We start from the raw sequence: 26922 nt of genomic DNA on the forward strand, positions 1-26922 counted from the left end.
CCTGGACACCTGAGGCAGGGCCAGAGGAAGCAGCAGAGTGATTGCTGGGGCCAGGCCTTCAGCACAGCCTGAGGAGGCTTCAAGCCACCGCCCGTGCCTCGCGCCTCCTTTGTGCCAGAGAGGTGCAGGGAGCCCAGCAGGCTCTGCTCCTCTCACTGCTCTCTGTGTTTCAGCAGCTGTTCTGCAATGACATTGAAGCAGAGGAGTTTGCTGTCCTGTATGAAGCCCAGAGACGCCTGAGGCATGCGAGCCCGGTGATGCTTTCACTGGCACTCAGAGCCCTCATCATGCTTTCAGAGACACCCCAAGACGGTGAGTGGGGTGCATCCAAGTGGAGCCGTACTGGCGGCTGGGGCCCGGGGCGGTGGGAATGTGCTGGCTCGGCATGGGCTGGGGCTCACAATGGTGGGTGACAGTTCCAGTCACCCTTCCTGCACTGGAGGCGGTTTGAGGGTGCCTGCGGGACTCTCCAGGCACAGAGGGAAACAAATCCATCTGCCCCTCCGGGCTGGTCAGAAAGTGGGGTGGCTGAGCAGCTCTCCTGCACTCCCTTCCCGTCCTCCAGCTCTCTCCACATCCCCATCAGCAGCCACTGCCTGCCAGGAGGTGCTGCAGCCTCTCCTGTCCCACCTGTGGGGAAGCTGAGTGGCAGGCAGGCGATCAGGGCTTTTTTTGGCAGTGTGGTCTTTTCCCCATTCACAACAAGAAAACGGTTTCACACAGGCCAGAAAAATGATGGTCCTACTGCCAGATGTGATGGAGAACCTGCAGGACACCAGCGGTGATGTCAGGATGAAGGCCCTGCAACTCCTTAGGAATGTGATAGATCCCATGCTGAAGGAGGAGGCCAGGCCCATGGCTCTGCCACTGGTGGAGAAGCTCCTGCCCCTCTTTGACGACGTAAGGAACCGTGGGGGTCTCAGCCCCGCAGGGTGCTCTGCACTGACGCTGCCCCTCAGCGCGGCCCAGGCGGCAGCAGACGGGCAGGAGGACTCTCCTCGCTCCTCCCGTGGTGCCGTTCGGGGCTCAGGGCTGTTCAGCCTCAGCTGCAGCTCTGCCCCACAGCCCTGGTGCTGGGGATCCGGCCACGGAGTGTCCGCCCTTGCAGCCGCCACGCTAGCACCCTCGCTCGCCGTGTGCAAGAAGTGGCTGTGGCTGAATTCCCCTGTCCTCCTCCCTTGCAGGAGCACAGCGAGGTGTGGCGGCTCTCCATCATCCTCTTCGGAGATGCTGTGAAGGCAGTGGAGGGGAGGCACAAGAGGAAGATGAAGAAGAATGTGCAGAGGGCCCTGCTCCTACTATTCCTCCACACGAACGATGAGATGGAGAGAGTGGCCCAGGTGGGGCGAGCAGGGACTGGGGTGGTGGGGCAGGGCACGTGGACACCACGGGGGTGGCCTTGGTGTGCGGGGCAAGGGCTGCTGGATGTCAGAGCCTGGGAATGTGTCCCGCCAGGGTCCCACCGCTCCCCTCATTCCCTGTGCTGGTCCCACCACCGCCGGCCGCAGAGGAGAGTGAGGAGCTAGGGTCCCCCCACAGCCCCTCTCTCCCCATTCTGCCCTCCCCCAGCCCAAAGCCAGGGTCCCAGCAGCACCGGAGTACCCGGCACAAACATTTTCCTGCCCTGCCCTGCCTCCTCCAGCAGGAGCAGCCTAAGGCCACTTGGGGACACATGAGTCCCTTTAGGCTTCCCAGCTCTCCCTGCAGGTGTGGGAGGCCACGGCTTTGAGCCCCAATCCTTGTTCCCAGGGCTGTGCCTGAGACCCCCAAGGCTTTGGCCCACGGTCTGTCTCAGCTCCAAGAGAACATTCGCAGAAAATCCCAGGAATGAACCCCTGCTCCCCCTGCTCCTTTTGCACGAGGACAGTGACCTCAGTGTGCACCAAGGGGCCGCATGTAAGGAGAGCCAGCTTGTTCCACAGCCATGGGCAGGGAGAGCAGTTGGAAGGGAGATAGAGCCAGAGGGGGACCCACCCTGCATCCCAGGATCAAAGCTCGGCCCACTCGGAGCACAGAATGAAGGAGTGGGACAGCCAAGCTTCCTGCTGGAGGATGAGCCAGCAGTGGCCCAGGTGGCTAAGAAAGCCAATAGCATCTTGGCTTGGATCAGAAACTGCTTGGCCAACAGGACCAGGGAAGTGATTCTGCCCCCAGACTCAGCACTGGTGAGGCGACACCTCGAATCTTGGCTTCAGTTTTGGGTCCTGCACTACAAGAAGGGCATGAAGGTCCTGGAGCACGTCCAAAGAAGGGCAACAAAGCTGGTGAAGGAGAACAAATCTTATGAGGAGCAGCTGAGGGACCCGGGGTTAGTTTAGCCTGGAGAAGAGGAGGCTGAGGGGAGACCTGATCACTGTGTACAACTGCCTGAAAGGAGGTTGTAGAGAGGTGGGTGTTGGTCTCCCAAGTGATAGGATGAGAGGGAATGGCCTCAAGCTGCATCAGGGCAGACTCAGACTGGACATCAGGAGAAACCTCTTCACCAAAAGGGTTGTCAGGGACTGGAACGGCTCCCAGGGAGGTGGTGGAGTCACCATCTCTGGAGGCATTTAAATGCCAGGCAGATGAATTGCTCAGGGATATTGTTTAGTAGTGGACAGGTACGGTTGGACCTGATGATCTCAAAGGTCTTTTCCACCTAGGGATTCTAGGATTCTGTGATGCATGGGAGGTGCTGCTGGCTCTCTCCTGCCCTGGTATCTCCAGGACTCCAGCCCTGGTCTCACATGGCTTTTCTCCTCAGCCTGCCCCCACCCCTGGCTGCAGCTCTGCAGCTCTCTAGGTTCTCTGTTCTGATGGCCGGCGGTGGGAGATGCCTGAGGTGGCGGCTGCCCCATGTTCCTACCCTGGGCACGGAACCCGGTTCTGGCTCAGACCCTGCTGGCAACAGCTCAGAGCCCAGATGAGAGCAGGAGGATGCCAGGTCTCCTTCCCTGGGCTGGCTGCCATCTCCCAGTTTTTGCTTCTCTGCAGGCTTCCAGGGACACCCTCCTGGTCTGCTCAGAGTTCCTGGGATGGAGGAAGCTCAGCTGCCTGGCCCGGATGTATCAGAACCCCCAGATTGGAGAGTGCTTGGTGAGGAGAACCCCGAAGCCCCAGGCTGGGCTGTCCCCCATGCCTGTGAGCCCAGAGCCTGTGCCTGCCTCCTCCTTCCCTGTCCTTGAGCACACAGCCCCCACGGGCTCTTCTCCAGCCCCACTCCCCTCCTTTTCCTGCATGCTGAAGGAGATGCTGGCCCAGTCCAGCCTGGCAGTGGGACAGGGCGGTCTGGGCACACCCAGGCTCTCTCCAAACCTCAGCTCACCAGGCTCCTGGTTGGGAGGGAAGCAGGTTGCTGGGAGGAGAGACTGGTCCAGTGGCTGCGGAGCATCTCGACCAGCTCTTTGTCCTTGTGCTCCACCTAGCTGGAGTGCAACAGGAGCCAAGTGGACAAATTCCTGCACGAGAGCCTGCCCTATCTGCAGAACCCTCAGGCCACCTTGCGTGTGATGGCCAGCTGGTTCCTGGGTGAGCCACAACCCCAGGTCCCTCTCCAGTCTTTGTCATCTCTAAGGTCTCTTCCAACCTAAAGCATTCCATGATTCTAGGACTTTTTCCAAGGTCACAGAGTGATAGGACGAGGGCAATGGATTTAAATTGGAGGGGAGGAAATGTAGATCAGACTTTAGGAAGGGATTCTCCACGAGGAGGGTGGGGAGGCCCTGGCTCAGGTTGCCCAGAGAAATTGTGGTTGCCCCATCCCCGAAGGTGTTCAACGCCAGGTTGTTGGGGCTTTGAGCAGCCTGGTCCAGTGGGAGGTGTCCCTCCCCATGGCAGAGGAGTGGATCTGGAGGGGCTTTGCAGTGCCTTTCAACCCAACCCATTCTATGGCTTCATGATTCTAACTTGCCATCAACTAGAACCCCAAGATCCCATCCCTGGAGATACTCAAGGCAAGGTTGGATTTGGCTCCACTTGATCCAGTGGGAAGTGTCCCTTCCCATGGCAGTGGGTTGGAACTGGATAGGCTTTGAAGGCCCTTCCAACCCAATCCATTCTGTGATTCTCCTGGCAGCCTGGCACGGGACAGCCCAATGACTGCCAAGAGCCCTGGTTGCCCCAAGGAGCACCCACCATGCCAGTGGGACTGGGAGGCAAGCTGCATCCCAGCACCTTGGGCATGGACCTTCCCGGGATCACCCTGCCCTGGGGCCGGGAACTGGGAGTGCTGGGGAGCAGGAAGTTTGACCAAGCACTCTTTCGAGGTCTGGCCACACACTGCCTGAGGAACTGGAGCTCAGAGGTTCTGCTGAAGGTCTGTAATGGTGAGGAGGGGCAGGGCTTGGGCTGGTGGGGCAGGGACAGAGCCTGGGAAGAGCTGCCATGCTTGGTTCTGCTCCAGGGAGACATTTCAGGGGCAGAGGAATGTGTTGGGGGCAAATGGGCCATTCCCAAGCAAGAGCTTCGAGCTGTCGTCTGTCTCAGCCACACCTCCTGGCCAAGAAAAGAGATGACTGGGGCTGGAAGAGTCTGGGGAGACTCCTAGGGGTCCCTGCAGGCAGTGGGATTCATCGCCAGGGAGACCTTAGAGGAACATTCCAGCACATAAAGGGGCTCCAGGATAGCTGGGGAGGGTCTCTTGTTCAGGAAGTGCCGGGATAGGATGAAGGGAACTGTTTGGAGCTGAAAGAGGGGAGATTGAGACAAGACCTTAGGAAGAAATGTTCTCCTGTGAGGGTGGAGAGGCCCTGGCCCAGGCTGCCCAGAGAGGTCGTGGCTGCCCCATCCCTGGAGCTGTTGAAGGCTAAGTTGTATGGGGCTTTGAGAACCTGAACCAGCTGGAGGTGCCCCAGCCCATGGCAGGGGGGTGGAACTGGATGGGCTTTAAGGCCCTTTCTGACCCACACCATTCCATGATTCTCTGATTTCTGCTTCCTGCCCTTGCAGCCCTCCTGCCCTTGAAGGAGGACCCAGATCCCTGGATCAGCTCCCTGGCAACTGAGACCTTGGGCATCCTGTCGAGAAAGAGGCCCACTCCAAGATGGAGGCTGCGGTGGCTGCGCTGGTGGCCCTTCTGAACCTTGGAGAGACCGAGTTGTCCTCCCAGAGTGGATGCGTTCCAATATATATTGTCTTTAATAAAGCTGGAAGAACAAGCTGTGTCCCATAGTGGCTTCTCATGGGAGCACTCCAAGTGTCCCTCCTTGAGCACTGCGTGCAGGCTTGGGCTCCATGGGATAACAAGGATCTAAAGCTCCTGGAAAGCATCCAGAGGAAAGTATGGAGTTGGTGAAGGGTTTAGAGAAGAAGCTGTGTGAGGAGCAGCTGAAGTCATTGGGTCTGTTCAGCCTGGAGGAGACTGACGGGAGACTTCATCATGGTCTGCAGCTTCCTCAAAAGGTGAGGAGGAGAAGGTGCTGAGCTCTTCTTTCTGGTGACCAACAACCGGACCCAAGGGAATGTCGGGAAGATGCACCAGGGAAGGGTTAGCTTGGACATTAGGGAAAGGTTCTTCCCCCAGAGGGTGGTGGAGCCCTGGAACAGCTCCCCACGGCAGTGGTCAAGGCGCCAAGTCTTACAACGTTCAAGAAGCTTTGCCCAACACCGTCAGCCCTACAGGGTGAATGTTGGGGGTATACAAGTGCTGGGACGGTGTCACGGTCCACTCATAAGCGGACGCGTGATGGTTCGTTTCATTTATGATGTCAGAGTGCAACGGGAAAAAGGTAATCATTCAAAAAGTCAAGGGAGTTAAATTTCAGTCTAAACTGGTGCTTTATTAATTGTGTTCATAAAGCAGCTTGTGATAGAAAGAGATGGAGAACAAGGAAAGGGATGGGGAGAAAAGGGAAGGAAAAGGGGTTTATAGCTACCACCACAGGTCCACAGATAACCGGCATCTCTGGCAGTCCTGGTCCAGAAGGCGTTCTTCGATTGAGGTGATCTTGCAGTGGGGGAATCGTCTTCTTCTTCTTCTTCTGTCTTCTTCTTCTGTCTTCTTCTTCTCCTTCTGCCTAAAATCCAGCTGCTCCAGAGATGTCTTTTTTGCTGGTGAATACACCTGCGACCCGCCTCTGTCTGTGGAGATGTGCCAATCTCCACCTAGCAGGCCACACATGCCAGGAGAAGAGTGTCTGCAGGTCTCCTCCCTTTGTGCATGCGCTCCTTCTGTGGCAGTGGTCGACCTGGGATCTCCTGATGAAGGCCAGTAGTCATCATCACCTTGCGCGCATGCTCCTTTGGGTATGGGTCTGTGGCAAGTCCCGTCATTAATCTTCCTGTATTTTCCTCCTTGCTTCATGGATCTTTCACGATGGTAGGGAGCAGGGAGGCTTAGAGTCAGGTACAGAATATTTTTGAGATAAAGAGGTAGGTACAGGTAGGTAGGTACAAAGCATTTGTTCCGTACCAGCGTTTTTTGGCTGTTTTCCTAAGGCCTGCATCTGTGCTTAGCACCTGATGAGAAAATGTTGAGGCAGAAATCAATCCTTTGACCGACTCTCACACCACCCAGTGGCTCAACAGTTGTCTTCAGGATCAGTTGTCTTCATGATAAGTTGTCTTTGGGACCACATGGCGGTAGTACTCAGAGGGGAAGAGAGAGAGAGAGAAAGAGAGACAGAGAGAGAGAAAAGGGAGGAAAGTTTTTTACATTACTTTTTGCCTTAAAACCCACCTAACATCGATTTCAGGATGTCTGGACTGCATATGACACTCAAGGACTTTTGTGTGTTGAATGTGGATGACAAAAGTCTCATTCACTTTATCATTTGACAATTAAGAATACACAGTATCACAGATAGAGTGATACTGATTGGAGAAAGAATCAGGAGAATGACAATAGGGTGACACAGCTTGTTCAGGATGCCCGTAGCAGCAGGCGACCACCCGAAAAGTCGAAAAGTGTATCCCACCAATTATTTTCTCCATCCTGAGTCACTCTTTTCACAATTTGCTGTAATTCATCCACACGATGGTGAATTGTTATCAGAGTCTTTTGTCCATTTTTCTTTATCTCCTCTAATATTTGAATATAATCTCAATACTGTAATAATTCCTTAGTTTGAGTTACATTCATTCCAATAGGTATGGGCATTAATTCATGAATCAGTGTGAGGTTAGATTTTAGAATCTGGTGGGAAGTGACTGGAGCTGAGTAAGAGAAGTCACATCCTGTGATTTCAGTAAAATGACAGACACAAAAATTCGTGTGATTATTGGTATAAGCTATTACATTCTCTACTTTTATACTATTACAAGCAGTTCTTAAGCATATACAACCTTTGCCAATGTTAATTATTACAATTTTAATGTCAACCTCAGGACGAACTTCAAAATGGCAAACCTTTTGGTCAGTGTCTAGGCAAAAATCTTGTGTTCTGATGGTGTTACTTTCACAAATAAATTCTAGTTGTTCCTGCACAATGCAGGACGCCAGGTCTACCGTTTGCCATCAATCATTCACCTTTTGGGCCCATGCTCTGTGCTCGAAAGGATAGAGTATAGTCCCATTGTGGTCCAAGCCTAATGCGAAAACAGGATAATTCAAAGATACTGAAGCATTGTGAATGGTTAACACATAAGCTGTGACAGCGTTCTTAACAGAATCATAGGTAAAATTTACCAATTTCCACCAAGACTGGAGGTTCTTTTCAAAATTGTTAGCATTATCCCAAATTACTTTCTGGATTTCTGTAGGAAAAATGCCTTCTTTGCCTTCTCTAATGATTGATACGGCCACTGATTGCATCCACAATTGAGCCTGGATGCAACTGAGAGCCAAAGAGGTACACTGAGTGGGTCTAGAATTAGTTCATGATCTTTTACATTCACCTTTTCCCATTTTGGTAATACATTTGACAGCAGCCACTGATGCATTCCCAAAGCCAAAAGGGAAGGTTGTAAAGGCTGTTGTATTTTTGCCAAATCAAAAGTTGTAGTGGCCAATTTCTTTAATAATACCTCTGAATCAATGCTGTTCAGAACCCTTAGTCTGGTTCCCAAAACACCAGTCAGGTCTCTCGATATTCGTCTTCGAGAAGATCTACGTAGCCAGGTGGTCCATCCCTCATAAGAGGTGCGTAAGAAGGGAGAACAGGCAGGTTGAATTTCTGAAACATTATTTTGCATCAACAACTCAACCTTTTTGAGAGACCATTCTAATCTAAATAACATTTATTGTTGGCCGGTGTTTCCAATTAGAAATGATCCAACCTCGTAAATCATTGGTTGAAGTGTTGATTTGGGACGAACCGTAGGTGTTAAAACTTCTATTATTAATTCCCCCCAATGTCTGGTGATATTTTTTCCACACATGACCTTATGAGGAAATTTTACTGTGGTGAAATTTAGCCAACAGTCCAAATTTTGGGTTCGGCATGGTTGAAAAAGACCATGTGGTCCAATACTATAGCTGTTTGCTGGCTCAACGAGAGATTCAGCCATTAATTGACATCTTCTACAAATGTCATCATCTTGAATAACAACAAAAAGAAATACTGTTTCCTTATTGTTTAAAATAAGGGAAGTGTCTCTGCCTTGGTGTGTGAGTACTGCAACAAGGTTTAATTTAGTTACAACATTCATTTTGAATTTGTGAATTAAACCTAATAATTTTGGTTGAGTTTTTGGGTCATCTCTCCAATCGCACACCACAGACAGAATTAACCATAGTGAAATTGAGCCAACAATCACCTTGTTCTTTCTTACAAGATTTGGTAACTTCTACACTAATGTCACTCGGGTTCAAGGAAGTATTGTTGCCAGTAAATTTCTGGCAGCAACACAAGGTAAAAATATCTTGCCTAATACATCTCCAATCCTTAATAGGATGTATTTCTTCTGAAATGCCAGGGTTAATTTTGGATGTCATATTGAAATCTAAAAAATTGCTAACAACTGTAATAAAAGAAGCCTTTTCTGGTTGAAAACCAAGTTCCACTTTTCTGCATCCCACCTGAATCTTTCCATAGGAGGTGTAATGCAGAAACGTATGAACAACCCAGCCAAAATTTTAAAAACCAATCTCAGATTTAAGATTTCGATTTTTATTTGTTTCTTCTATAAAAATGTTCAATGTCCCATGGGGTTCTCCTGCAAAAATAAAATATAAAACTTGCCCTTTTCAGGCAAAAGGAGTCAAAATGGTGTTATTATCCAGCAGGTAAACCATCCATTAAATCCTTAGGAATTCGTTTTTTAAGCCCTAAATGACACCAGTTGAGTCGGACTGAAACGGCTTTATATTGTGACTGTTCTTTGGCAACATCTGCAGTTTTACTGGTATGGGGGTATGGGGGAGTGCATTTTTAACTTTTACATGTTGGATGCCCCTTGATCTTTCTTCCAAAGGCTTCACAAGACAATATTTCCTACTCTAATCAATTAATTCTTGTGCTACCTCCCCCCATGTCCAGACTTTAGATCTCAGATAAGATCTGTTACCTAGTGCGGCTGGTGTTGAAAAGTTGGAGGAATTAGCATAAGAGTCTGTGATGGTACTGCCTGCATTTCTGCTATCATCACCTCTGTGCATAGAAGCCTCCAACCCCTCCACAGGACCCACAGATGCTATGGTTCTCTGGAGACTTATCCCCATGGATTTAAGTGATTCGGGGAGTTCCCTTATCAAGGGAGTCATAATTTCAGGGTTAACGGGCAACATCACTGATGATTCACATCTGGGAATTAATTTTCTGTCATATATCATTTCCAGGCAAGCAGCTTTGTGTATGCTTTCTAGTAATTGGTCTGCTGTGCTTGTTATTGCCAAGGGGTCTCCCCTATCCAGAGGGTTTAACCCCCCAGCCTAGTAAGCAGCACGCTGAGTTAAGGACCATGGGGCCTGGTGATCACCTGCTCTTAAGAAAACTCTGTGGCCCCAATAACCCTCAGCCTTCCTTTTGCTCAATTGGATTTGGTCACCCCCAGTTAAAGACACACACCACACACATTCTGTTTCAGATTCTTCGATAAGACACCTACATTCCTTTTTCAACGCTGCCTGTTCAGCAGCAGAAGAGGGCGTTTCCTTGGTAGTTATATGGGGCTCTGTATCTTCATCATTAAGATAAAAATATTCAGTTTTGATTAAGAGTCTTAAATGAGGGGGACTTTTATCAAGGTTTCTTTTTCTCTTCCAATTCCTTTTGTGGATACATTGGGTTAATATGAGGGATTCCCTCAAATCCTCAGATCCCGATGAAACTATATCCTGTGAACTACAGTTCTGTGAATTAGCAGTACTGATAATACAATTTACTTCAAGAGCAAGTCTTAATGAATGGTTTTCTTTTTCCCTTTTCTCCAATTCTTTTCCTTTTTCTCTAATTCTTTTTTCTTTTTCTCTAATTCCTTTTCCTTTCTTTCTAATTCCTTTTCCAGAGTGGAGATTGTCATTTGGTGACAGTGCATTAGGTTTTCCAAGGTTTCTATGTTTTTTTTCTTCATCACTGCACTGCCTAAGATAGTCTTTAATGGCTGTGACCAAGCTGGTAGCCAAAACAGAGCAGACTATTGCCCTGTTTTTGCCTGGTGGTAAAAACTTAACCTTAGCCTCTTTCTGCAATAAAGGAAATCAGTCTATTATACTCTGCAAATTTTTCCAATTCTCTCGAGCCGAATCTTCCCCAATAGGAGAGGGTCAAGCACCATATTTAGCCAAAGATGCAAAAAAATTAATCTCTATCATTAACTAGCTGAGAATCTCTATTCTCCTGTTTTTCTGTCATCATTTTCCCCATCCAGGGGCTAAAAACCTTCAAAAGCAATATCAGCAACAACAGTAAAAAACAATTCAAATCCACTTGAGAAAGTTAGTCACCTGCCAACAGCGACATGGTGTTTCTCTTATTTTTTCTCAAGGGTCACTAAAATTAAAAAAACAACTCCCATTTTGCACTCTAAAATCCTATCCATCACACCAATTAATGTCACGGTCCACTCCTAAGCAGACATGTGATGGTTCATTTCATTTATGACTTCAGAGTGCAGAGGAAAAAGCAATAATTCAACAAGTCAAGGGAGTTAAATTTCAATCAAAACTGGAACTTTATTAATTGTGCCCGTGAAGCGGCTTGCAATAGAAAGAGGGAGAGAACAGGGAAAGAGATGGTGAGAAATGGGAAGGAAAAGGGGTTTATAGGTCCACAGACGTTCCACTGCGTCTGTCTTCGATCAAGGTGATCTCACAGTGAGGAAGATCTTCTTCTTCTGTCTTCTGTCTTCTGTCTTCTTCTGTCTTCTTCTTCTGTCCAATTCAGCTGCTCTGGAGCTGTCTTTTATGCTACTGAACACACCTGCAACCCACCTCTGCCTGTGGAGATGTGCCAGTCTCCACCTAGCAGGCTACAAATGCCAGGAGAAGAGTGTCTGCAGGTCTCCTCCCTTTGTGCATGCGCTCCTCCTGGTGGCAGTGGTCTCCCGATGAAGGCCAGTAGTCATCACCTTGCGCGCGTGCTCTGTTGGCTATGGGTCTGTGGTAAGTCCCGTCATTAATCTTCCTGTATTTTCCTCCTTGCTTCATGGATCTTTCACAACAGTAGGGAGCAGGGAGGCTTGGAGACATGTCCGAAACTTTTTTGAGATAAAGAGGTAGGTACAGGTAGGTAGGTACAAAGCATTTGTTCCGTACCAACGTTTTTGGCTGTTTTCCTAAGGCCTGCATCTGTGCTTAGCACCTGATGAGAAAATGTTGAGGCAGAAATCGATCCTTTGACCGACTCTTACAAGCACAAAATAGCATTTATAAAAATTTTAGGACTACAGAGACAGTGCCATGTTTCATCTCATCTGCAGTCCTCAGGACTGGTGAAAGGAATGAACAGAATTCAAAACTAAAACTGCTCAAACTTTTAGTCAAGTAGGATTGAAATGGCCTGAAGTTTTAGGAATACTTCTATAGGATATTAGAAACACTGTTCGGCAGGCCTTTAACTGACCTGGGACCTTTGTCCCTGCTCAGACCAGCTTCTTGAGTGGAGATGAACAAAGTATGAGACTTTTATTGGGGTTACAAAGCCAATTAAATAGGGCACAAGCCCAGTGGTTTCAACTAGTACCAGCTGGAATGCAAGCACATGATACCCCGTCAGAGAATGTAGTGATGATAAAAATTCACTCTCACAAAACAAAGTTGGGGGTAGGGGGAGGAGAGGTGTGACTGTCCATTTACTGTATTATTAACTTCTTATTTCGCTGTAAAAGTTACAGGGAAAGCAGACTGGATTCATCACTCCATCACTCACATATTACATTAATTCCTAAGGAACATCAGTTAAATGAATAACCATCAGCCATGCACAACTCCACCAGTCCTTCAGGGAGATTAAAGCTGGGACCATCTGAATTCCCTAAGGAGAAAGGAATTCTGGAACCGTGTTTCTTTTGTTTCCTTTCTAGAGCTCCCTGGACCAGTGAGGCTCCTGCTGCATGGCCAAGCAGACCATTGGACATAGCTAAAGAAGGCAGTGTCCTGTTTGGTGCATTCATCATCTATATGGAGCTACTTTACATCCAAGAAACCCCCCAAAAGAAGCACTTAGGCTTTATCAGCACAGTTGGCTTTAGCTTTCCTGTAACAATTGTGGTCCATGTCATCCTAGAAGGTTTGATTGTTTTACAGGTCATTTGGAATACTGTTGACAGCATTGGAGTTGGGGAAACATAACTCAAGATGGTGCCTCTGGACACAGTGGTGCTGAGCAGACTATGCTGGCCAGTAACAGTTAGAAGAGCTTTGCAACAATACAGGATGCTGACAATTCAGGGATAACGATGAATTACACATGTATGCAGCTGTTTACCCTGTTTACCTTTAATCACATAGCCTTTATATTGATTATGTGTTTTTACAAGTGTGGGAACTTGTGATATTGATACTCTCAAAACTCTTTGAATCCTATTTGTAATACTTTGCATATATCTACATTTATCAAGAACTAAAACAATTGTGTCAAAAGATGTGGCAATCCTAGTAGGTCAACTTCTAGAGCTATATATTCCTTGCGCTTCTTGTTAACACCTTTTAGTGATGGTTAAAGCAGCTTAGCTCTAACTTGGCTGTGGCCTCTGTACAAGCAACAGTGGACCGACTCCAGTTTTTCTCCCCTGGTCCCTCTGCTTGCAATTGTTTGTTTCCCATCTACATCCAGACACCTCAAAAGATTTGTGAAAAACACTGTTCAGCCTCTGGGGACTTAATTCTTGGTTATTAAGGCATTAGCCATTCATAGTAAGATTTTACTTCCTGTGGTTATGCTCTTGTTGTTCCATTGTTTTTTTAATGTCTTCAGTCTTGTCAGACAAACGTTACTTAGGAGTAAGAAAGGATAAAGACGTGCCTTTTTTGACAACCCATTCTAAGGCGGGTATGCCTATAAAAACAAAGTGAGAATTGTTGAGAGCTGTTAGGATTAACAGGCTTGCTAAGCACCAGAAGCCAAAATAATTGAAGCCTTGGATTGCAAGGGTTGACTGACAGTAAACTTTTTTGTAAAACTAATGCTGCAGATGCAGAACTCACTGAAACCAGCATATGTGAGCAGAATGAAGAAGAAAAGGACAAAGGAAACAATTCCAGAAGAATGAGGTAATTTCAGAAGGTGGTCAGACCAGTGATCAAGAAAACCAATAAGAAATCAAGAGAGCACCAGCCAGAATTAAGTGATTGGAATTGGGTGATGCGTGAAACAATTATTACTGGGGTGTATGATCTGCAGTAGAGGTCCCTCTTTGGAGGTTCCCAGCTCGAGCTGCTCTTCATATTGGATAAATAAACTGCTTATTTACTCAGCAGATTGGTGACTCATCTTCAGGCAGGAACCTGGGGCTGAGCCCTGCTGAAGTGGCACCTGCATTATTCCTAACATGGACACGGTAGCAGATGCATAACCCCCGTAACAGGCCTGTACTCCATCAATGCTAATGATGGAATCACCCTCTCATGCACAGTAAGCCTGGGAAGACAGCTCACTTCTACACTGCTATGAAGTCCCGCTCTGAGGTTCAGAAAGCCACAGAAAGCATATATCAGCATTCAGTGTGGGCATTTGTGCTTCTTAGTGCTGAAGTAAACCAGAAAATTTAGCCATGACTTAATTTCAATGCCTTAAACAGAAGAAAAAATATAGTAGATACCTATATACAAACCAAGGAGAAACAGTGCAGGAAAAGAGAATCTTTGTTGTAGATGAAGTTAAAAAGATGAGAATTTCTTTACAGCTATGCTATGTGGAAAAGTTGTGCATCAATTATTGCATCTCTGCATTTCTTATATGTCAGTCAGACTCACTCACAAAACCAGTATTCATAATCACCAGCCTTTTCATTCCCAGGCAAAGTGGTGAATGAAATTTTCAAAGTGAAATATTTTTAGTTAGGCTAAAGTACAGTTAAGTTACATCTAGGCAGTTGTGGTTTTTTGAAAGTTACATAGAATATCCCTCTGACAGCATGTTATCTTTAAAATGGTGTTTTCTAGACATTGTTTGTTCCTTGAAGATGATAATGTCTTGTGTTCAGTATTCTCTGCACTGAACAGATGTCTCTTCTTCCGTAATCACCTCTGTTAGGAGTTTTCATCTATCTTAAATCCAAGGCCAAGCAGAGAGATGGAGCCAGCTCCAAATTAGCAAGAGTTTTGACTGTTGAGAAGTTTCATAACATTAAAATTAGACTTGGAAAGTAATAGACTATGCATAAGATCTCTATGAAAATTTATACATATGCATGTAAATGGGAAATATATTCTGTAACAGCCTTTGTCTCGTTGCACATGATTGATGGAGATCATTCCTGCATGTTGCCCAGGCCTGATAAAGGATGTTTGCTTTCTAAAACTCCAGAACAAGTCTTAGAGAGTTTTATTTGCCAGGATTTTAGGTATCGCTGTGACGTTTCATCCACACTCACAACTCTGCCTTAGTCCTTATACAGAGCTATAATTTGTGACCGTGTTCAAAGTTTATGAAAACCATGCCTTTCTATGACCTGTAAGAAATGGCTATTTCTCTTCTGTTGCAAGATATTCTGAACAGACTTAGCAAGAAGAATTAAATGGATACTTCCAGGATTATGTTAATTTGCATTTCAGGTAACATGAAATTAGAAGAATCATAGAATCATAGAATGTCCTGTGTTGGAAGGGATCCCCAAGGATCATCGAGTTCAACTCCTGTCCCTGCATAGGATAACCCCCCCATTCACACCCTGTGCTCAAGGATGCTGGCCAAATGCTTCTGGAATATTGTCATGCTTGGGGCCGTGACTGCTTCCAGTGCTCCACCATCCTCCGGGGGAAGAACCTTTTCTTAATGTCCAACCTAACCCTCCTCTAGCACACAGAATTATAGAATTGTTTGGTTAGAAAAGGCCTTTGAGTTCATCGATTCCAACCATACCTGCCACTAGTGAGCCACATCCCTAAGCACTTCTACCCATATTTTAAATTCCTCCAGAGATTTAAAACTTCCCCTGGCGCAATTTGAAGCCATTTCCTCTCATCCTATCACTTGTTACTTGGGAGAAGAGGCCAGCACTCACCTCGCTACAACCTCATTTCAGATAGAAGTAGACAGTGATAAGGCCTCCCCTCAGCCTACATTTTTTCTCTAGACTGTACAGCCCTGGTTCCCTCAGCTGTCTCTCACAAGGTTTGTTTTCCAGCCCCTTCACCAGCTTTGTTGCCCTTCTCCATCCCCCCAATGTCCTTCTTGTGGTGAGGGGCCCAAAACTGAACCCAGGATTCAAGGTGCGTCCTCAGCAACGCCAAGTGCAGGGTCAAAATCCCTTCTCTTATTCCTGCTGGCCACACCGTTTCTGATACAGGCAAAGATGCCATTGACCTTCTTGGCTGCTTGGGCACACTGCTGGCTCATGTTCAGTAGCTGTCAACCAACACCACCAGGTCTTTCTCTTCCAGACAGCTTTCCAGCCACTCCTCTCCAAGCCTGTAGCACTGTATGGGGTTGTTGTGCCCCAAGTGCAGGACCCGGCACTTGGCCCTGTTGAACGTTATACCATTGGTCGCAGCACATCAATCCAGCCTGTTCAGATCCCTCCGCAGGGCCTCTCTATCCTCAAGGAGATTGACACTTCTGCCCAGCTTAGTGTCATCTGTGAGCTTACTAAGGATGCACTGAATCCCTTCATCCAGACCATTGATGAAGATATTGAACGGAACTGGAAACAACACTGAGCCTTGGGGGACATCACTTGTGACCAACCTCCAACTGGAGGACACCACTCTTTGGGCCCAGCCATCCAGCTACTGTTTTATTCAGCAGAAGGAACACCTATCCAAGCCAAGGGCAGCCAGTCTCTCAAGCAGAATGCTGTGAGAAACGATGTCAAAGGCTTAATTAAAATCTAGGTACACTATAACCACAGCCTTTCCCTTGTTCATTAAGTCGCATTGTCATAGAAGGAGATCAGGTCAGTTTGGCAGGACCTGCCTTTCATAAACTCATCTTGACATCTTCCTGCCATTCCCTTGGGTCCTATTATTGGTCATGAAGAGAGAAGAGCTCAGTGCCTGCTCCTCCTCCTCCCCTTGTGAGAAAGCTGCAGAGCACAAGGACATCTCCCCTCATTCTCCTCTTCTTCAGGCTGAACAGACTCAGTGACTTCAGCTGTTCCTCACACAGCTTCCCCTCTAAACCCTTCGCCAACTCTGTTCCCTCCTCTGGAGGCTCTCCAGTAGCTTCGGGTCCTTTTTATCCTGTGGTGCCCAGAACTGCCCCCAGTGCTCAAGGTGGGGCTGCACCAGTGAGGATCAGAGTGGAACAATCCCCTCCCTCACCGGGCTGGCGATGCCATGTGGCAGGCACACCAGGACACGGTCGCCCTCTTGGCTGCCAGGGCACTGCTGGCTTGTGTTCAACTTGCTCTCTACCAGAACGTACAGATCCCTGGATGCCTAGAAATAACTTGTTTCCTGTTGGCCATAAAAGGTGGCTAAAAACATAGCAACAGAAAGATGGCCACATGGTAGAAATCTTGGGTATGGTCCATGGTAAGTTTAGAAAAGATACAGAAGACTAAACATGCTTTTCTCAGACATCCACCCCATCACCACAGTACCAAGTATGAAACAAGACATTCAGGAAGCCTGCACCGTTCTAAAACAGCATCTGGAAACTCTGTCAGGTAAGAGTGTGCATCTTAATGTTCACAGTTAGGGAAAGGAATCCCATCCTACCACCTATAACAGAGGAAAGGATTAATCAAGGACATGCAGGCAGACAGAATGTCTACATGTCAGCTGTTCACCCTTGGTTCCCTTAAAAACTGGTGGACAACTGGTTAAGTATCTGCTCTGCCAAATGCAGTAGTTTAAAACAGGGCAGTGGAATGGCACACGGAGGTGCTTGCTTCTTTGAGTGCCTTTTCTACATGTCGGTATTTACCTGGAATGTGTCAAAAATTAGATAAGGTGAATCCCAGCCTAAAATTTATGAAGAACCATATTTCTGAGATATCAAGGAGGAAACAAGATATAAACTATTTATCCCTCATAATGCAGGCATCTTACTTCTTTCTGATTCATCTCTGGCTAATTGGAGGAATGGTCATATATATATATATATAGGTTCCTGGGTAGCTGGTCACCATGAATATGGTACAGCACATGCAATCAGGAAAGGAAAATATACTTCATCAGTTCACAGAATCTATTTTGAAAGAGCATGCCCCTCTGCTCCACTCTGGTGAGACCCCTGCCCTGGAGCCCTGCATTCAGTTCTGGAGTCCCCAGCACAGGAAGGACATGGAGCTGTTGGAGTCTGTCCAGAGGAGGCCATGGAGATGATCCAAGGGCTGTAGCACCTCCCATATGAGGGCTTGTTTTATGAGTTGGATTTGTTCAGCCTAGAGAAGAGAAGGCTCTGGTGAGACCTTAGAGCAGCTTCTAGTACTGAAAAGAGCTCCAGGAAAGCTGGGGAGGGGTTCTTGATCCGCAAGTGCAGGGATAGGACAAGAGGGAATGATTTTCAGCTGAAAGAGAGGAGGTTGAGACGAGATCTTGTGAAGAAATGTTTTCTTCACAAGGGAGGAAGGTGGCTACATCACCTACAAGGAGCCAGGAAGTCAAATTAGCAAACTCAAGGTGAGAATCAGGCCTGGTGATTGTAACCAGGATCAGCCAGGAGTCCAGAAACTACCCAGCAAATTTGCAGTGACAATTGGTCCAGTGAAGTCAACAGGACAGGACTGATGTCAGGAATAAGGAGATACAGGACTTGCAGAGACACAGCTGCAGCAGAGTTCCTGTGTCACACAGAGGGGAGCCGAGGACAGTATTCTCACTTAAAAGCAGTTTCTAAGTGGAGTTGGGGTTATGTCCAGTTTTCTTATCCATTACTTAACGACAGCTGTTATCAACGAGCGTCCTCAAGCTAAATTAGAAAGGCAGAAGTGCACTGCAGTCCCTCATAAATGCAACTTTTGTCCTACTGTGGTGAATATGCCTGTTCTGGTTTGAGATAAAGTGGAACTAGTTTTCTAACTTCAGCTCGGTCTCATATAAGTAACTTCATGTTCTGAAAGCTTAGTGCATTGCTTCAGACAGGGTGTCTTTCTAGCAGTGATCACACTGGGATGCAGAAAGTACAGAGCTTACACTTATTCCTGTGGAAACCAAGGCCATCCCAGAGCTGGTGGAGCCGTAAGGGAAAGGGGAGGGAAAGGGTGGCACCTGCAGGGAGGTGACCTGACCTGACCAACAGAGGATTCTGTCTCATGTATATCACACTCGGGATAAAACTGAGAAAACACAAGAGGCAAGCCGTCTTCTTTGACGGCAAACATCCAGTGAGGACCTTGTCTGTCTGTTTGCCCTGATCTCGGATCCACGTGTTCCTGAATCCCATTCCTGAACCCAGCTCCCTCCTAGCCCGGGCCCTTCCCTGTGCCTGCTCTGCAGCATCAGTGGCGACAGAATCATTGGGTGGGGAAGAGGGGGGCAACTTCATACATCTGTACATATTTTATTATTTTCTTGTTAATAGCATTTTCCTTATTATTCATTAGAACTATTTTAGTTTCAGTTTTGGTGCGCAAGTTTTTTCCTCTCATTTCCTATTCCTCTTTCCCTGGGGGTTGAGGAAAAGGGAGTTGGAAGTCCAACTGCTTGTGTTTTGGCTGCTGATCAAGCTGGCCTGGGGCTCAACCACGAGAATGCACCAACTCCAATAAAAACTCAGTTGTCCAGTTCAAGCCATTGCAGTTGTGCTTCAGTAAGGAATCATATTGGGAATACTTGGAAAGGTTTTGTCTGGGAGCGGAGGAGGAAGCTACCAGGGGGACCTCTGAGGAAGGAGGTCCTGAAGTGCCCTTTGCAGATGCTGCCTGGTTCTGTTCAGCTCTACTCCTTTGAACAAGAGGAGTTTGTGGCACTTGTGTGACAATGCATTTAGGAAAGAAAAGTAAAACAAGCAAAAGGAACAGTGTGGTCAGAGCAGCAGGAGGTGCTGCATGGAAAAGCAGGGACACCCCAAAGAGACTGTGCCTAAGCCAGAAAAGGTGCTTCCCAAAGGGACTGTGGACCACAGAGGACCTATTGTGAAGCAAAGGGAACAAGCAAAAAGGGAGAACCAGCAGAAGGAAGGTTTAAGGGCTAAGGCCAAAATAAGCAGCTATGTTCTAAGCACAGCCTCCCATGGCACTGCTACTGCATCCAAGGAAATAACTGCAACCCATGATGGTAATCAGGGCAGTGGAGACTGGAAAGGGGCAGGGGAGTGACCCCACGTGGACCTGCACAAGCAGGGCCCAACAAGGACCTGCCTGCTGCTCAGTGAGAAGTGAGGACATGTAGCGATTAAGGCACGGACCCCATCGATGAGGCAACAATCGAGATCAACTTTATTGAGAGGGTGCAAACCTTATATAGTCCCTCTGTGTCCAGTAACAGCCATCTCAGTGAATTTCCACCCGTGAGAATCCCGCAGTACAGCAACAGATTGCAACCTCCTGTTTTCCACAGATGTGCCCCTTATCTTAATGTTTTCTGCCTAGTGCATTCCTTTCCTATTAACCCACAGGTTTTAATAAAGATTCCAAGGTCTCAGCAAGCCAGCAAAGCACAAGAACATCGGCCGTTTGTTCTGTGCTTGCCACTAATATTGCAGGTGTACCAAGGCATCGGCCACTTGCCCCGGCATACACACAATACTGGAATCTTTATGCCTGCAAGGACACATGGTCACCTCACAGGACTGCATGGACAGATGTCCCCCTACCTCACCCCTAACTGCACCCCGTGGCTGTACTTTGCTAGCCCACTAGCCAAACACTCTCTTCTGATCCCAGCGTAAGTGGTCCTGCCAGAGCACACATGGACATTAAGGTGGCATGGCTGGACATCCCTTGGGTAATGCCAAGGGGAGCATTGGGTTGACCAGTAGGACCATTGGTGCCACTTCCGGACCCACGAGGCCACCGCAGCGTCTCTGTGAGACAGTTCCATGGAAGGGAAGGGGTTTGGTGTTCAGAGGTCATTGGGATGCACCCCTTAAAACTTCCCCATCGCTGTGGTTTCGGTTCTGCCGTCACCACCAGCACAGGGACCCCAGGAAAAAGGAAGAGAAACTGCAGGGGGAGGCACCGAAGTTCAGCCAAGGAGGAGCAGTGGGCAGGCGACATGGTGAGGGTGAGGTCATCTGTGGTTACTGTATTGTCCCTCCAGCACTGGTCACCAGTGACAATGGGAACAAAGCAGGGCCCTCCATTCCTGTCCTGCACCTGTGGGGTGTGGGCATTTGGGAAGGAGGATGGAGCTCCCCACCAAAGACAGTAGCAAAGTCAGGGAGTGCCAGGCTCAGCTCCTGGGGGAGTTTATGGGAGTTAGAATCATATCATAGAATCACCAGGTTGGAAAAGACCCACTGGATCATCGAGTCCAACCATTCCCATCCATCAATAAACCATGCCCCTCAGCACCTCATCCACCTGTCCTATAAACATCTCCAGGGAAGGTGAATCAACCCCCTCCCTGGGCAGCCTCTGCCAGTGCCCAATGACCCTTTCCATGAAAAACTTTTTCCTAATATCCAGCTTAAACCTCCCCTGGTGGAGCTTGAGGCCATTCCCACTTGTCCTGTCCCCTGTCCCTTGGGAGAAGAGCCCAGCTCCCTCCTCTCCACAACCTCCTTTCAGGTAGTTGTAGAGAGCAATGAGGTCTCCCCTCAGCCTCCTCTTCTCCAGGCTAAACACCCCCAGCTCTCTCAGTCGCTCCTCATAAGGCCTGTTCTCCAGCCCCTTCACCAGCTTTGTTGCTCTTCTCTGGACTCACTCCAGAGCCTCAACATCCTTCTTGTGGTGAGGGGCCCAGAACTGAACACAGGATTCGAGGAGCGGTCTCACCAGGGCCAAGTCCAGAGGGAGAATAACCTCCCTGGACCTGCTGGACACAAACTTGAGTTGAAACTCCTCAGCATTGTGCGGTGCAGGGAGGCAGAGAAACAGGTCCCAGGCCCCACAGTGTAGATGGAGCTCCATGGAAATGGGGGCTCTTCATCCACTGCAGCCCCCAGGATGGGCTTCATTGTGGTGGGACCATCACTCTGTGTCACAGACTGGGGATCCTGTCTGGCCAAGTACTCCTGCTTTAAGTATCTGATGACTTCCAGTGGGATGTAGTCCCTTCCTGGCCCCACAGCCCATGTCCCCCTCACAGACTCCCCCGCTCCAGTTACTCCAGCCCTTCCACTGCCTGAGCCCCAAGAGGAACTTCTGGAGGAACCACATCCTCCAGCCCTGCCTGCACCCACCCTTGACCCCGTAGCCGTAGGCCAGGCGGGCACTGCTCATCACCTCCTCCATGGGAGCTCCTTCCCCAGGACCAGGCCAGCAGTGCCAAGGGGTTGGGACAATCACCCGCTTTCCTCTTTCTCCTCCCCAGCGCCGACCATGGCCACAGTCTTCACCTGCACAACTGGCCCAGCTCCACTCCGGCTGGTTTGCTACATCACTGGCTTCTGCTCATGGCCCATCAGCATTATTCAGCCACAGGATGGCCAGGTTACATCAGCACGGGGCCAGCGTCCAGCCCTAGGGGCAAAAGGAGCCCAGGCATGCAGCCAAGCTCTGGGAACATGGTTGGCCTCCTCTGCAAAGCAGCATGGAGCAGAGGGAGTTGTCTGTGCTGTGCAGAGCCAGATGTGCCAGCCACAAGTGGCAGTGAGGAGCATTCCTGCCAGGGACAGTGTATGCAGCCCAAGGCCAGGTGGCCCCTCAACCTGTAACAGGGGTAGAAAAGAGGGGTCGGGTCACCTGCACTGCCCTGATTGTCCAGATGCTGCCGTGGCCAGGAGGGACACCTCCTGCAGCCACTGCAATGCCCTTACTCACCCCAAATTCCCCCAGCACTCAGCCATGCTAAGGGTGCCTCAGCCTAGCCCAAGGGGGAACCTCAGGGCCCTCCCCAAACCTCAGTGCCACCCCATTGGCTGCCAAGACCACTGGCACCAGTAGAGTTGCCTGGGCAGAGCCATCCTGAGGAGAAGTGTGCAGCCCCATTTCTCACAATCCCTTCCTTCTCCTGCCGCATCCTTAGGCGCTGCTGCTGGCAACATGCAGCCCCCTCACCGCCGTCTCCTTCTCCTTCTTCTTTACGTTCTTCTCTCTGGGACATGGGCAGACCTGGAGGGTAAGTCGGAGCTCTGCCACACACCCATCTCCTTCCATGCCTCCATGGGACCCCACAGGTGAAGGGATTCTTGCTCCCCACCTGCTCTGGGCCCTTGCCTTCTCACCCTTCCTTGTCCCCTGGCTCCATGCCTCCTCCCTAGCAGGTGCAGGGGTGAGAGCTGGGGCTGTCAAGGATGCAGGAATCCTAGGGGGCCCTCAGGTCCCTCCAGCCCTGAGGATCCTCAGACCCTCTGCTTTCCCCAGCCCTCTCCTCGCACTCGCATGCCTCCCTGTCAGCTCCTGTCTATTGTAGAGGCCTTCACTGTCCGACTGCTCCAGACCACCACTTTCCAAAACACCTCCTTCGTGGAAACAGAGGGACTGGGCATGCTGGAAGACATCGAACTTGGTTCTCTCGATAAGCACAACTGGGCCATCCGCTTCTACCAACCCTGGGTGCGCCCAGCCCTGCCCCGCAGTGACTGGGAAACCATTGATAACATGATCAAGATCTATTTGCGGAAGTTCCACCACTTGATCAATGAAGGTGCCATGCAGAAGGATGTGCCCTGTGAGTACCCAGCCTTCTCTGTGCCTCCTCTCTGAACAGCATCTGAGAAGTGGGGAAGGACCTGGCAGTGCTAGGCTGCAGAGGAGATGCTGACTGCATCCACAGCAAGGCAGCACCAGCTCCTCATGCACCTTCTCTCTCCTCTTTGCCTCCCCAGACCCCTTTGTGGCCCAATGCACTGCGGGCTGTGAACTCTACCCCAACAGGACCTCCCGTGCTTTTGCTTATGTGGGCTACAATGGCCAGGACTTCCTCAGCTTCAACGTGGACAATGCCACTTGGCTCCTCTCCCAAGACACTGACCTGTCACGGTATGTCCAGGCTGTTCTCCAAAACTACACTGCCTTCAGCGAGTTGGTGGACTTCCTCTTTAACGACACCTGTGTTGACGACATGGAGTTGTTACTGCATTATGGGAAGGCAGCTCTGGAGAGACAAGGTGAGACCACTCCAACCCTGGCACAGCAGCCCAAAACTCCCCACACACTGGGGACAAACGGTGCCCTAAAGGTGCCCCACTAGGGCTCCTCTCACCCCTTGGCTCTTGTCCCCCAGTGCCACCCGTGGCCACAGTCTTTGCCCGCACGCCCAGCCCAGCCCAGCTCCTGCTGGTTTGCCGCGTCACCGGCTTCTACCCACGGCCCATCAACGTGGCCTGGCTGCGGGATGGCCAGGAGGTGCCACCAGGCCCAGAGCTCAACACCAGCGCCATCCTGCCCAACGCCGACCTCACCTACCAGCTCCGCAGCGTCCTGGCTGTGGCCCCACAGGATGGGCACAGCTACGCCTGCCGTGTGCGCCACCGCAGCCTGGGCAGCCGCAGCCTCCTCATCCCATGGGGTAGGTGCCAACCGTGGTGATGGGGCTTCTGAGCCGCCCTGCCCCACAGAATGGAGCAAAGCTGAGAAAGCTCACAGCAGCCTCTGCTTGTGTTTCTCAGGGAACACCGATGTGGTGCTGATTGCAGGGCTTGGGGCCGGGCTGCTGGCAGCTGTGTCTTTGGCTGCCATCGTGGTGCTGTGGGTATGGAGACGGAGGTGAGGCCCTTTCTGCCCCACAGAGCAGCGGTGGTAGAGGAGTAGATGCTCCAGGGGAGTGCGGCACTTTGGCAGGAAAGCTCCTGTTCCACCCTGCCTGCTGCTGGCTGTGTCCCCTGGAGCCTTCCATGGAGCATCCATGAGCACCCTTTCATTTCAGAAAGCATGAGCAGTTGGAATCAGAGTCCAGGAACTCCATCCTGAGCAATGAAGCTTAGCCCAGAAGGGAGCCAGCAACATGTGACTCCTTCCACCAGCCTCAAAGGACAAAAACTCTCCCTTTTCCTGCTGTGACAAAATGCTGGACACTGCTGAATGCAAGATCGTCACCTTGGAAACTGGGCTGGCATGACCTGCTTCTATTTGCTAAGCAGACAAGGATGCAGTCTGAACCTTCTTCACCTGCTACTGGCGATCACCTCTCACCTCATGATATTGCCCCATGCACCCACTGAGGCTCTTCAGGGCACACTAGTGGCCAGAGGCGATGTCCCCCCATCCTCATAGAGTAACACTTTTGTCAGTAGGTGGTAAGCTGGCCCCTTCTCCTTCTACCTTCCAGTGCCCTTTCCTAAAATTTGCCTTTATTAACCCTATTCCAGAAATACTTGTGCTGAGACAGAATTGTTCCATGGAGACAACAGCACCTGGCCACAAACCATTCTGCAAAGTGATGAGTAACACTGGAACTCTAATGTAACTCGGGGGAGTTACAGATATGTGCAAAGTGAAATAAAAAAATCATGTTTTCTCTAAGACCACGTGCCTTTTCTAGGGATTCCCCAAGAAACAAGTGATAGGATGAGAGGAAATGGTCGCAAGTTGTGCCGGGGAGGTTTAGATTGGATACTATGAAAAAATCCTTTACTGAAAGAGCAGTGAAGCACTGGCAGAGACTGCCCAGGACAGTGGTGGAGTCTCCATCCCTGCAAGGGTTCAAAAAATGTGTAGCTGTGGCACTTAAGAACAGGGTTTAGTGGGCACAGTGGGGATAGGCTGATGTTTGGTCAGATGAGCTTACAGGTCTTTTCCAACCTTCACAATTCTATGATTCTATGAAACCACCCCTTAAGACTCCTGCCAGCTGGAACGGGCATCCTCTCTACACATCAGGGAGTTGCCACCTAATCTATCGGGGCTGCAGGATGCACACAGACCAGGGAATGACAAAACTGGGGGCAAATAATTTGGTGTACACTATTCTATTTGAGCAATTTGAACCCCCTGGAGAGGTGCAAAAAGTGTGTAGCTGTGGCACTTTGTGACGTAGTTTAGTGGGCATGGTAGTGTTGGGGTAATCACAGAATCACAGAATCACAGAATAACCAGGTTGGAAGAGACCCACCGGATCATCGAGTCCAACCGTTCCTATCAAACACTAAACCATATCCCTCAGCACCTCATCCACCCGTGCCTTAAACACCTCCAGGGAAGGTGACTCAACCACCTCCCTGGGCAGCCTGTTCCAGTGCCCAATGACCCTTTCTGTAAAGAATTTTTTCCTAACGTCTAGCCTAAACCTCCCCTGGCGGAGCTTGAGGCCATTCCCTCTTGTCCTGTCCCCTGTCACTTGGGAGAAGAGGCCAGCACCCTCCTCTCCACAACCTCCTTTCAGGTAGTTGTAGAGAGCAATGAGGTCTCCCCTCAGCCTCCTCTTCTCCAGGCTAAACAACCCCAGCTCTCTCAGTCGCTCCTCATGCTTGGACTTCTCCAACCTTAATGATTCCACGATTGTATGATTTGGATGGGCTCGGGGAGGTTTTGCCCAGATGCCAATGGAAGTTGGGACACCATGGAATTATTGGTGCTGATTGAAGGAAACACCAAAGTGGGAAAAAAACCAGACCAAGTACAAGTGTGTTTGTGCATCTACAAACACGTTCTTACAAACCTCATTTAAATAAACAACTGTGCACATAGGGGTAAATTGCCCCTGTGGGGCCAGGTGGTGATTTGTTAACCAAAACCGATAAAGATATTATTGCCTTGGTGGGCAAGAGACCGTGGGATACAGAAAGGAGGAGACCGCAGACCCCCGGTTGTTGCCAAGAGCTGTAGATAATTCTGCTAAAAACAGATTTTGCAAGGTTGAAAACAAGAAAGCATAACTGATCTGTTTGGGCAAGCGGAAAGGCACTTCCTCAAAGAGGCAGGGCTACAAAAGGGATTGTTTTTGTTTAATAAAGATCTTCAGTCCTCACTTGGAGACCGTACCAAATAAGCCGTATGCCTCCAAGGCTCCCAGGTAAGGAGCAAAAAGAAGCCAGTCTCCCATCCGAGATGGCGGCATTCAGACAGGCTCAGGAGGGAATTTACTCTGTGCTGTCCATCAGCCACACAGAGGAATGTGCATCATTAAAAGGGCAGATTGCACAGGGCAGGTTCCCAGCACGATCTCACAGAACAGGCTCTGGCTGCACCAGCTGAGCCGGGAGAAAACCTGGCTGACCTGGGACCACAGCCACCCCACGTCTGCCATGGCTAGTTCTGCCTCAGCCAACCCCTCGACCCACAGTGCTGTGGGCAGGACTGAATTTCCGTGACAACCAGACCCACCTATCAGCACCACAGAGCTCCAGGACCTTGCTGCAGGAGGAGCAGTGATGTATCTCTCCCAGCTTTCGCTGACGGATGAAAGTTGCATAGAATCATGGAATCACAAACTCAATTAGGTTGGAAAAGACCTCCAATCTAATCCTCTCCTGGTGC

At 49.4% G+C, this 26922-nt stretch overlaps 1 protein-coding gene and 1 pseudogene across 1 annotated transcript; one reads left to right on the top strand and one right to left on the bottom strand.

The window, feature by feature from the left end:
• Positions 1-5848: 5848 nt before the first annotated feature.
• Positions 5849-21798, bottom strand: LOC138725330 (uncharacterized; annotated as a pseudogene).
• A 750-nt stretch (positions 21799-22548) lies between these two features.
• LOC138725133 (T-cell surface glycoprotein CD1b-3-like) lies at positions 22549-24596 on the top strand. The gene is made up of 6 exons (XM_069865720.1): positions 22549-22624; positions 22919-23176; positions 23334-23615; positions 23732-24016; positions 24117-24213; positions 24374-24596. The coding sequence occupies exons 1-6, from the start codon at positions 22549-22551 to the stop codon at positions 24429-24431; spliced, it is 1056 nt and encodes a 351-aa protein (XP_069721821.1). The 3' UTR covers positions 24432-24596.
• Positions 24597-26922: the final 2326 nt, after the last annotated feature.

Source organism: Phaenicophaeus curvirostris, chromosome 11, assembly GCF_032191515.1.
Source record: "Phaenicophaeus curvirostris isolate KB17595 chromosome 11, BPBGC_Pcur_1.0, whole genome shotgun sequence".
Classification (NCBI taxonomy): domain Eukaryota; kingdom Metazoa; phylum Chordata; class Aves; order Cuculiformes; family Cuculidae; genus Phaenicophaeus; species Phaenicophaeus curvirostris.